At 40.2% G+C, this 12,580-nt stretch overlaps 1 protein-coding gene across 1 annotated transcript; it reads right to left on the reverse strand.

Moving 5' to 3' along the window:
- Positions 1–7,815: 7,815 nt before the first annotated feature.
- On the reverse strand, positions 7,816–12,235 carry LOC123401337 (NAP1-related protein 2). The gene is made up of 10 exons (XM_045095121.1): positions 11,879–12,235; positions 10,245–10,367; positions 10,087–10,137; positions 9,923–9,994; positions 9,554–9,667; positions 9,380–9,438; positions 8,512–8,572; positions 8,329–8,385; positions 8,211–8,249; positions 7,816–8,103 (listed from the first exon to the last, which is right to left on the reverse strand). Exons 1-10 carry the CDS (start codon positions 12,008–12,010, stop codon positions 8,050–8,052), a joined length of 762 nt encoding a protein of 253 aa, XP_044951056.1. The 5' UTR covers positions 12,011–12,235; the 3' UTR covers positions 7,816–8,049.
- Positions 12,236–12,580: the final 345 nt, after the last annotated feature.

The following is a 12,580-nucleotide window of genomic DNA, read 5'->3' on the forward strand; positions in this document are numbered from 1 at the left end:
TTTCCTATCTATTTTTAGTACACATTATTTATCTGAAGACAATTACTCAGCATTGCAATATATTTTATGTAGGATAATAGAAGTACAAAAGTGGCGTTATACTAAGCATACAGAGCCTAGTAAACATCAACAGCGCAGCGGCCGACTCGTGCATTCGCGTCGTCTTACAACGTCGTGGCCGAATCGCGTGTCCACACCGGGGTACAACATCGTGGCCGAGCTGCTATCCCCGTGGTCTTGCCTACATCATCACGCCGGTGTCGTGCCTGCTCGCTCGAGACGCACAACGGATGCGCGCAAGTCGCCGCTCCCGCGGTCCGGTCTACGTCCTCATGCTGGTGTCGTGCTTGCTCGCTCGAGCCGCCCAACAGAAGCACGTGAGCCGCCGCCCCCGCGGCCCGGTCTACATCCTCATGCCGGTGTCGTGCATGCTCGCTCGAGCCGCCCAACGGAAGCACGCGAGTCGTCGCCCCATGGTACGATCTACATCAACTCGACGCGATCGACTCATCGTTCATGTCGGCTTACAAATGATGTGCCAACTCGCCATCCTCGCTGTCTTATGACACGGTCGACTCGTCATCCGCGATGGCTTACAACGACGTGGTCAACTCGCTATCCATGTTGGTTTTCATACATCGCGGCTGACTTACATGTCTACATCAACACGCCAGGTGATGATGTGTGTGGTGTCGATATTAAGAGATGTTAACTTCATGTTTGTCTAAAAATTAAAAGGGCATGGTGATGATGTATGAGCATTTCTATTCCTCGTTGAAATCCTAGTATTGTTTCAAGTCAGAGCCATGCAATAGTTAATTCCTCCCAACCCTCTCCCTCGGGGCATGCGAGTAGTACTTTGATTTGTGATAAAACTAGTAAAACTTTTCAGTAAGTATATGAGTTTTTTATAACTAATGTGACACCATGGACATACGCAATCTCACCTCATCATATTTTCTAGCCTCTTCGGTACCTTGCATTGCCTATTCTTACCTCGAGGAACGGTGCAACTTTCGTCAATGCATCGAAACCCCGTCACATGACACACTCCGTTGCACATAAGCCTTCTTATATCTTCCTCAAAATAGCCACCATATCTACCTAACATGGCCTTTCCATAGCCATTCCAAGATATATTAACATGCAAATTACATCGTCACTTCACATGACTAGTTCGTTCATCATCATAATGCTTTGCATGATCATATAGAGGTGGCATAATATTTGTGGCAAAGCCACCGTTCATCATATTTTTTATACATGTCACGCTAGATCTTTGCACATCCTGGTACACTGTGAGAGGCATTCATACGGAGTCATATCATCCTATCAGTCTTCATATTGAGTTGTAAGTAAATAAAAGTGTGATGATCATCATTATTAGAGCATTGTCCGAGTGAGGAAATAAAAATGAGGGAGGCCAAATGAGCCCACCATAATAATAATAAATTGAATGAGAGAAAAAGAGAGAAAGGACTTTGCTACTATCCTTTACCAGGCTTGTGCCTCAAAGTCGCACCTTGTTCTTCATATAGAGAGTCTCATGTCATACCATTCTTATGCTAGTGGGAATCACTTTTCCATAAACTTGTCTTGTATATTCCAATGATGGGCTTCCTCAAATACCCGAGGTCTTCATGAGCAAGCAAGTTGGATGCACACCCCACGTAGCTTCAGTTGAACTTTCATACACTTATAGCTCTAGTGCATCATTTGCATGGCAATCCCTACTCCTTGCATCTATATCTATCGACGGGCATCTCCATATCCCGTTGGTATGCCTAGTTGATGTGAGACTATATTCTCCACTTTTTACCCCTTTGATACCTACCACCATATTCCATTCCACCTACATGCTATGTCCAATGGTTCACACTCATGTATTGCGTGAAGAATAAAAAGTTGATGCATATTAAAAAGTACGATCCAATTGCCTCACTTGGACATTGTGGTGCTTGACATTTGTATTAATGGGGTGAATATGGAGCTATGCCTTGCTAATATAATAAGATGAATGGGGGTAAAACAATCGTGGAGGATCGTATACTTTGAAAGATTAATGATTTTGTTGCTTATGAAAGATTAATGATTTTGTTGCTTATACTTATAAGTATTCTATGTTAATATTTGTTAATTCATCGTTTCTCAATGAGCATACATGCATAAGGTTACATAATGGGTAGCATGTCATATCAAAAATTCTGTTTTTATCATTTACCTACTCGAGGACGAGCACAAATTAAGCTTGGGGATGCTTGATACGTCTCCAACGTATCTATATTTTTTTATTGTTTCGTACTGATATATTATCATTCTAGAATACTTTTGGGTATTTATTTACCAACTTATATTTATTTTGAGCACTAACCTATTGACACGATGCCCACTGCCACTTGTTGTTTTCTATAGATTTTTCACTTTTCAGGTTTTCAATACCAAACGAAGTCCAATTGACTTGAAACTTTTTGGAGATTTTTTCTGGACCAAAAGAAGACCAACGACAATCGAATGAAGGTTGAATGCCCCCCGAGGGCCCCACAAGCTAACACGGCGTGGCCTGGGGGCGCCCTGTTGTCTTGTGGGGCCCTCGAGGCCCTCTCGACTCTGTTCTCTGGCTTACAAATTCTCATACATCCTAAAAACTTGAGAGGCAGTCCTGAAACACTTTTTACGCCACCGCAAATCTCTGTTCCAACGGGAGGCCATCTTGAGCTCCGTTCCAGCACCCTACCGAAGGTGCAACCGATCATGGAGGGCCTCTTCATGAACCTTGCTGCCCTCATGATGATGTGTGAGTAGTTCACCACACACCTACGGGTCCATAACTAGTACCTAGATGGCAATCTCTCTCTCTCTCTTGATCTTCAATGCAATGATCATCGCATCTTCGCTTTGATCCATATGATGTAATACTTTTGTGCGATGCATTTATTGCGATCCAACGAATTGTGGGTTTATGTTTAGATTAGTCATGATAAATATTTGAGTATTCTCTGAATACTAATATGATTCTTATGTGCATGATTATGATAGCTTCGTAATTCTCTCCGATCTATTGAAATAGTTTGGCCAGCTAGATTGATATTTCTTAGGTGAGAGAGGTGCGTTGTAGTAGGTTCAACCTAGCGAATTTTTGTATCCCAGTGACAGAAGGGGACAAGATGTCTTTGTGTTGTTGTTACTAAGGATAACACGATGAGGTTTATTCATATTGCTTGAGTTTACTTTGTCTACATCATGTCATTGTTCTCCATGCATTACTCTATTTTACTTAATACTCTAGATGCATGCTGGATAGCGGTCGATAAGTGGAGTAATAGTAATAGGTGCAGGCATGAGTCGGTCTATTTGTTTATAGACGTGGTGCCTATATACACATGATCATTGTCGCGAATAAGGCATAACTATTTGCTTTTCTATCAATTGCCCAACAGTGATTTGTGTACCCGTCATATGTTGTTCTCATGAGAGATGTCGTTAGGAAAACTATGTCTCCCGGGTCTATTCAGTATATATTTACAAAACCTTCAATACCTTGCTGCCATTTACTTGTTTCCATTTTATTTTCCAATTTACAATCATCTACAATTATCTGCACATCTCACTTGCTTGCAAATAGCAAGACCAAGGGGATTGACAAACCTCTTGCTTGCGTTGGGTGCAAGTTGTTTGTTCTTTTGTGTGGAGCCGCTAAATACGGTTGTTGTTGATATTCCTATTGGTTTGATAAACCTTGGTTTCATAACTAAGGGAAGTACTTACCCACATTGTGATGCGATAACCCGTTGCTCTTCACGAAAAACCCAACACAAATCACAAGTACCAGTATTCGTCAAGGTTGTCCTTCGTCTCCTTATTTATTTGTTATTGCTATCAATGAACTCTCCATTGCCCTTAAAGAAGCTCTTGCTGCCCATCAACTTCACGATATCTCTCTTAGACCAAATTGCCCCTCCATTCACTCTCTTTTATTTGTGGATGACTTATTGGTTTGTGGACAGGCCACTTTGCAAGAAGCTCACACCATGGCTAATCTAATAAACCAAATTTATGTTATTTCTGGTCAAACTCCAAACTAGACTAAATCTTATGTTCTTTTCAGCTCTCATTTTTCTCCTAATGCTATGCAGGACATCAAGCAGATTTTCCCTGTTTCTTCTTTGGATGCAAATTTTACTCATCATGGTCACTCGTTAATTCTTCCTGCTAAAAACAAAGTTCTTACTTATAATTTTGTTCAAGAAAAATTCTTTTAAAAATTGCCTTCTTATAAAGCCAACATGCTTTCTCATGATGCCCGTCTTGAGCTGATTTGTTATGTTTTCTCGACCATTCACGTCTACTATATGGCTAAAATCTTGTTCACTAAGAAATTCATTGCTAAGCTTATGACTATTATTAGAAATTTTTGGTGGACACGTGTTCGAGAAAATGACTCTACAAAGAGTCTTTGTCTTAGAGCATGGAAAGACATTTGCAGCTCCAAAGATGAAGGAGGTCTAGGTATAAGGAACTTAAAGGCCATCAATGAAAGTCTGATTTTAACTTCTGCTTGGAGGTTAGCTAAAGCCCCTTCTTCTCATTTGTATCTTGCGCTTAAATCTAAGTATTTCCCTAATGCTTCCATTTGGACTACTACTCCTGCTCCTCCCAAATCTACTTTTTCAGCTTCCATTCTCAAAATGTTACCTAAGCTTAAATCTCATTATTTCTATCAGATAACGCATGGTAACATTTCCATTTGGAGCACACCTTGGTGTAGTAATTGGAGTTCCATTCATGATCATCTTATTCCTCAACAAGTTGGTTTTGTGTACCCTGCATTGGTTAAGGATCTTTGGCTTCTAGGACAAAGGATTTGGAATCAAACTCTTATGTTCTCACTTTTCCAGCAACCTCTCACTTCCATTATTGCTCATACTAATATTGTTGATGATGAAGTTCCAGATTTTTTGTGCTCGGATCTTACTCCAAATGGTATTTACTCCTTCAAAACTGCTTATAAATTGTGTTTACAAGATATCCATGCTAATCCTAGACATGCCTCTAGTGTTGTTTCTTTGTATTTGAAAAATATTTTTAAATTATTTTGGAAATACAAAATATGCTTCCTAGGGTGCAAACTTTTGTGTGGAGACTTCTAAGAAAAGCCTTGCCTACGGGTATGCGTGTTGGTCGTTTCTCGATTCATATTACTTTAATGTGTTTTCGATCTGGTTAACCGGAGGATGAGTTTCATCTTTTTTTCCTTTCTCATCTTGCTCGTGTGGCCTGGTTTTCCTCTCCTTGGTTTCTCATGCATTCAGTGCTTGCTGCTTTTATTCAAATGAGTGGCCCACACGGTTCTATTCCGAATATCCTAAATTTTCTATGGTGTCTTTAGAAAGCTAGAAATGATTTTCTTTTTGATAGAAACAAAGCTCTTCCTTATCAAGTTAGCATTGTTGTTGGTGCCTTAAATTTGAACTCTCATGATGTCATTTCTGGTCTTTCTACTAAGAATCAACAGGTTCAACAAATTCCTACTAGCAATCAACTTCCTTTGCCACGTGATACTCTCACGTATGATCTTTTAATTGTTGGAGCCAAAATTTATTCTGATGCAGCTTTTAGAAGAAAAAAATCTGGCCTTCCACGAGGAAAAGTGGCCACACATGTTGGTATATACTTCCTCCGTCCGGAAATACTTGTCCTAGAAATAGATGTATCTAGACTTATTTTAGTTATAGATACATCAATTTTGTACATTTCTAGGACAAGTATTTCCGGACGGAGGGAGTATATTTCTATTCCTTCTGAGCAGGGAGAAATCAATATTCAAGTCCACACCTCAGCTTCCTCTACGTCTACTCCTTTGCAAGCTGAATCTATTGCTCTTGCTTCTGCTGCTAATATAGCCTGTGAGCTCAATATTATGCATGCTGCTTTTTTAACTGGTTGTCTTACTCTTGCTAAATGTGTTGTTTTGGCAACACCTTGGATCCCTCTATTCCTTGGAATATTAGAAAGGATCTTGCCACTTTTTTCAAACACTCTCTAGCTTTAAATCCTAAAGTGTTTCATATTTCTAGAGAAGTTAATGGAGTTACCCATAACCTTGCTCATGAGGTTTTCACATCTAATAGGGACACTCAGATTTGTTGCTTTGCTCGAAATCACTCTTCCACCTCTTGCAATGTTGTGTCCCTTCTATCTAATCTTCAAATTCCTGGTGTTACGATTCGCACTATGCACTATTATTAATTCTTTGCTTCTTGTTTATATACTTCTTCTCTGTTCAAGATGCTCTGCTTTGCTTGTTTTGCATTTTTTTTAGTTGCAGGGCTGGACTCCTGGAGATGCAAAGTGACTTGTTTGTGATTTTGTAGGCTTGGCTAATGATTATTGGAGGACGGCTGGACAACTGCCTCTATGCTCTTCTTTCACTACTTTCTTCAGGATTCGATAGAAGTTAACTCAGCCCAGCTACATTCTGAAGTTGTTGGTGCTCTTCTTTCACTACTTTCTTCAGGATTCGATAGAAGTTAACTCAGCCCAGCTACATTCTGAAGTTGTTGGTCCAATTGTTCTTGGCGTTTGCTCCCTGGTGTATCTATATTTCTTTGATAGCAGAAGTGCAGTTCATGTCCTTTTCTTTTGTTGGGCTGCCTTGTCATGTTAGTCATGTGGTTCACCAGCAGGGATTCTTGTTCCCGTGTTATCTTCTAGGACTTCTATTCAGCTCTTCTTTCTCAGATTCTAGTGTTTCTTTCACTCTTACTTCTAAGCAGTTTCTGTAACCCATGATATACACTGTCTTTGAGTTGAATAAATTGGCACCTGTTGGAGCCTTTCTCTGTTAAAAAAAATGGATGTGTGGTGTGCATGCTGCTGTGTACTGTACCAACGCATGGTATGTGTGATGTTGTGTACTGATTAGTTATGTTTGTTGTGTTGCAAGTTCTTGCGTACCAATCCTCTCATCCTTTTGGCATTCTGTTTTAGAGATTCATGGTGACAGGGAGTACAAACTTGACGCAACACCTCTTATTCTTGATTTCTCTTAAAAACCAAACAATTGTTTGACTATTCACAATCATATTTTATCCTTCAAACCAAACAAAAATATGAACTAACCATACCCACTCAAATCAAACAAAAAGAAGATGGCTTTCCATAGCCAACTGGTTAGGGATACCCATAACCATCTAGTTCATCCCTTGAACCAAACACGCCCCTAGAGATGCATCCGCCAAATAAACTCTTTTCCTGGTAGCAAGTCACGGAGTGAGATACCTTGCACAAAACTAATTCATCAGGCTCAGCTAGAGCCTAGCGGGAAGAAAACTCCTGCCGGAGCGGCAACCTTATATTTATGCAAGAAATCTTAGGAGGTGTTTCTTTACAGGGACTTTTTACTTTAGGAATTAAAAAAAAGTCTCTTTTAATCTCATCTGAAAGAAACAATGGGATTTTTAGGGACTAAAATAGAATATTTGGGACTAATCAAAGAAGTCCCTATGTTAAAGTCTTTTTAGAACTTTTTTAACACTCTTTCCAACAATGTCCTTGCTTTTAGCATGTCATTTAATAATGCAGGTCATTTAATGACCTCTAGTCCCTGTTTTAATCTCTGAAAAGAAACAGGTAGGGACTAGGGACTTTTTAGTTGAGACAAAAAAAGTCCTAGGACTTTTTAAACAAACAGGGCCTAAGCAAACAGATGCATGTCACATATAGATCAGACGACTATAATACTAGCAAACTAATGCATATCACTTATACATCGGAAAGCGCATCATATTGCAGCAGCACAAACAACGACCAGAGTCATCAGCAAGTTAAATTGTTGTCATAGATATCGCCAGATTATGATATATAGAGGTCTCCTTTAAGTCGAAAATACGACAGTACGATAACGCATTAAACAGCTCCTAAGGCTAAGTTCCAGCTAAGTCAAACACAAAACAAAACAGTCTTGAAAGGGTCACATGACTTCACCCTTCAGACAACCACAGCCTCTGCAGACAACGCTTCATCAGGGAAGCACCAAAGACAACCAAGGGCTCAGAGCTCCTCGTCCTCATCCTCATCAGCATCAGCATCCTCGCCATCAGATCCCTGCAAACATAATAAAACGAAAGCAATAAGCTACCCTGTTTGTTTGCTGAACTAGACATGTTAGGAAGTTCCGTCCCAAGTAAACGACAGGCTAAGACAGAGCTTACCTCTTCATCCTCATCATCTCCTTCAAACTCTTCAACCTCCTGCAAGAAAACATCTGTAAGGGCCAGACACGAGGAATTTAATAATAAAATTATGCATCAACTCAAACATAATACTAACATTGTTGAAATATTTCAATGGGTTCGGCCACAAATCTTCTTTGATGATCTCTGCCACCTGCAGTTCAAAACTCATAAGCATCTGCTAGACCAAGAGCTCATAAAGCAAGTTGCCAAATCATCACGATAAATAAACACTAGAAGTTTACTAGCAAAGGCCAGATAAGTGACATGATTTTGTTACCTCATCTTGCACCCCATCAGCAAGACTCTTGTGCTCTGTATCGGTGAACCAGGTGAAGAAACTACAAGAAAAACAGAATACAAGCTTAGATCTCGTCCACCAACTTATCAAAAATCACAGATAAAACATGCAACAATGTCCACAACAAAATATGTTGTTGAATAGAATACTATCTGAGCATTTTTCAAGATGCTCATGCCATAGAAATTATATTGAATATGGCAGAATAAGATTAGGAGATTTTCTAAATGGCCCAGCATCTATGAAATTCACCAGGTGTGTATATGGGGCAATATGATAACTTAGTACAAGGTTCACATACTACTTAACAAAGCGGGGCATTTATTGGTGCCAACTGCCAAGCATTCTTGAAGCAGCAGGAACAATAGAAATGAAAGATAATTACACTTTGAGTTATAATTTATGCCAAGATAAAAATCAAGATGAGCATGTTGCCATAAAATGCTCATAGGACTGAAGGAACATCAGGTCACATACATAAACGTGCATAACACATAGAGATTCAGCATTTCAATACATTTATTTATTTAAAGCTTCAATTTGACTTCAAGTCTTCAACAATACTGTATATTTCCTACTTTCACGAAGACCTTGCACAATTGCTAATGGCATTCAGTAGCAAAGATACAAAGTTACACAATTCCATTAGCTTTTCACAAACTGCTATAGAATGCACATTGTCACAGCATGAAAACTGCATATTTGATTATTTGGTCATGTGATCAGCAACAATAATAATCATTCACTACCATTCATAAATATCCTACAGTATGGTGTCAAGGAATAGCACCGAATAATTCAACTTCATCATCCATCTGCAGCAATCATGGCAAGATAAGAAACTAACCTTTCTTCAACCAATGGGCGCTTGCTTCCTTTCTTCTTAATCGCATTCCCATTAATTTCCTATATATATATATATATATATATATATATATATATACAAACACACACATAAGAGCATTAGATTTTCTCCATCCAAGCCAATGCTACAATATAGAACTTAGAGAGGGCACAATACCATTCCTTCTTTCCACTTAATGGAAGTGGCATTTATTGTGGTTGTTCCATCATCAGCAAAGGTATATGACTTGGTAAGCTTTCTGTCTTCAAAGTAGGGATTCTCAGAGAAGTTCTGCCAGTTCAAAACAAAGAGGAGATCATGAGTATAATTAAGATGAAAGATTGAACGTTTTATCAACAATAGACCTTGACTTGGGCTGAACAAGGCCATTATTCGCCTTTCTTCACTAGCTCCCTTAAGCATAGGTTATGCCATTGTGGAATAGAGCATTTTATCAGTTGCATCTAGTTTCTATTACTTCCTTTTGCCCTAGGCACAAGTGATGCAATTAAGGCATCATAATTACCAAGAGGGAATGGTACTTACAAGAGTGATGGAGTAGCCTGACTTGACATCTTTAGAATCATCCACATCGACAGACTCCAAGTACTTGAACATCTATTATAACAGACAAAATGAAAACTTATATGTTATGTTACATAATATTTCAAGTAAACAGAAACCAACTTCATGTCAGAGAAATAAAATACCTTTTGATCCTCTTCAGTCAAAAGCTCACTGAGGAGAGGATGACTTAGAAACTGCAAGCAGCACATAACATAATACGTAAGAATGTGAATGTGAACATGTTGATTGACAGCTGCAACAAACATCAAAGCTGTTATTGCGTAATAAATAGTCTGCATACCGCTGTCAGCCAAAAGTCTGGAATTGTTTTGATGATGTCACACCTCCGAAGATAGACAGGTCTGCGAATCTCACTGTACTTCTGCTCAACCTCCAAAACCTTATCACTTGCTTCTTCATTAACCTGTTAGCAATGGATGAAATTAACATAAGCAACTCCACTTCACATTTGGGCATGTACAAAGAAGGTTTTACATGACAGCCTAACTCTTAAAACACAAAAGAAACTAGGAGCAGTTTTAAAATAATCATGGATGAACTCAACATTTCCTAATAGACTTGAGGCACCATAAAACGTGAAAGGTGACTTTGGGACATCATATCAGTGCTATGCCTCACTCACGGGTATTTGAACAATTCTTTGTGGTGCTGTCACAAAACTCCCCTCTTGATGCTAAACCATAGCTCTAAGTGAGTAATATTGCACAACTTCTAAGAACGATATGCTTTTTTTTCATTTTCCAGTGCCGTTTAAAAACTGCAGTCAAGCACAATAGGTATACTAAGGATTACATATCCTAGTGGCAACAACCCGGTTAACACTGGAAACCAAACACAATGTCCTAGCCCAGGAGATTGTAGAACAAGCTGTACACATTGTGGCCAATATGAGCATACTATGTTTCTACCAACCAAGCGAAATTGAATAATAGTTGGTCAAGGAATAATTGGTGAGTAAAATTGGCTGGGGAAGCAAATAAGACATCTAAACAAAAGTCAATCACTTTCTGTCTGGTGTATTCGATAAGATACTGTAGTGGCAAGACAGCAAACAAGCAAGCACAGTAACTTCACGCTTATTGTAATTGTCTAAATCAAGGAAAGCAACATGCACACTTTCTATAGCCAACCAGTTACCAGTATCAATTGACTTTTACATCCAAAATTTGGACAAAACAATTCAAACTCGTTACTAGCAGCTCCAGATGGAGCTGTGAGAGGGTGGTAGCCAATCTAGAATCCAGCCTTTGCAGACCAACCTCAGGAACCAATATGGGGCCGAGAAATGAAAATCGAGACTTACTTCTTCAATCACTTGCATCCGGGAAGTTCAATTGCAAACTGGCGCCAACTTGAGCCACTAGGTTATTAGAGTTATCTTACTAACTAAGTTGGGACATGCCAACCAAAAGAGGAGTCGTGGAAATTGAATTTTATTAATACATTAGATGATTTTTTGCATTTCAAAATGTTTACTGCATAGATATAAATCCTCAAACAGCCTACATATAAACCCTTGATTGCCCGTCCACTACGAAACCTCCTAAACAATTTGCGTGCCTTTTAATACTCTAAAATTTAAAATTTCACTTGCCAGAAGCTCACGCGTGAATCAATCGATAGAATACACTCCTCAGTTCATATAGGTTCTAACAACAAAATTCGCAATATCACAGCTTTTGAGCAAGTACGGCCTGCGGTAATCCCGTGCAGCTGCTACCACCAGTCCGCGCAGCTAAGACAACGAGTAGCGGAGAAGTCTACCAAACAGTAATCAGCAACCCCTCCACCAAATTACGTACTCTCGAATTTGACGAAATCACCCCGGTCCAATAAACCAACTGAGAAACCCAGCTGTGCAACCAACCCAACACTTACGACGCAACAAATCAGATCGGGGGAGGGGCAGCTCACCTTCTCGAGCTCGTCCTGGATCTCCTGGAGCCTCTCGATGGAGAGGACGAGGGCACCGTCGATCTGCTCGTTCTCCTCGCCAACGTCGGTGTCGGTCTTGGCCTTCTTCCCCTTGTCCGCCGGCGCCGTCATAGTCGCCTGTCTAGGGTTTTAGCCTCCGACCTGCGCCGCGGAGAGAGAGGGAGTGTGTGCGTTTGTTAGAAGCGGGCAGAGCAGAAGGGAGGCGGAGCTGAGGGGGACGATGCGGAGCTGCCGGATTTTTATAGTGGACGGCGCGGAGATACGCGTCGAGTCGGGATTGAGGCGATTCGGGGTGGGCTGGGCCGTTGGATTCGCGTGGTTTTGTCCCTACGCCAGGGTTTTCTAAAACCCTAACCCTAAGGATCGGGCGCGAGGGTCTTGTCTTGTTAGTTCGCCCACAAAACAGCTTTGCACCTCTTAAACACGAGCTTAAAAAAAGGCTGCTAGGCACCATCGACTGTCACTCGACGATTGTCCGATCTACGCGCCCAGCCATCCGATTTGCTCGTGCGGGGCTTCGGCCGGACGTTTAATAATTTCTGAAACAATGATCGAGTTGCACAAACAATCGTTTTGTTGTAAAAAAAATAAACTTTGGACCCATTAATTCCTGTAACAACCGTCGAGTTTTAAAAATAATCGTTTTGTTGTAGGAAAAATAAATCTTTGTCTTTCTGTAAC

This window comes from Hordeum vulgare, chromosome 6H (assembly GCF_904849725.1).
Source record: "Hordeum vulgare subsp. vulgare chromosome 6H, MorexV3_pseudomolecules_assembly, whole genome shotgun sequence".
NCBI classification, from domain to species: domain Eukaryota; kingdom Viridiplantae; phylum Streptophyta; class Magnoliopsida; order Poales; family Poaceae; genus Hordeum; species Hordeum vulgare.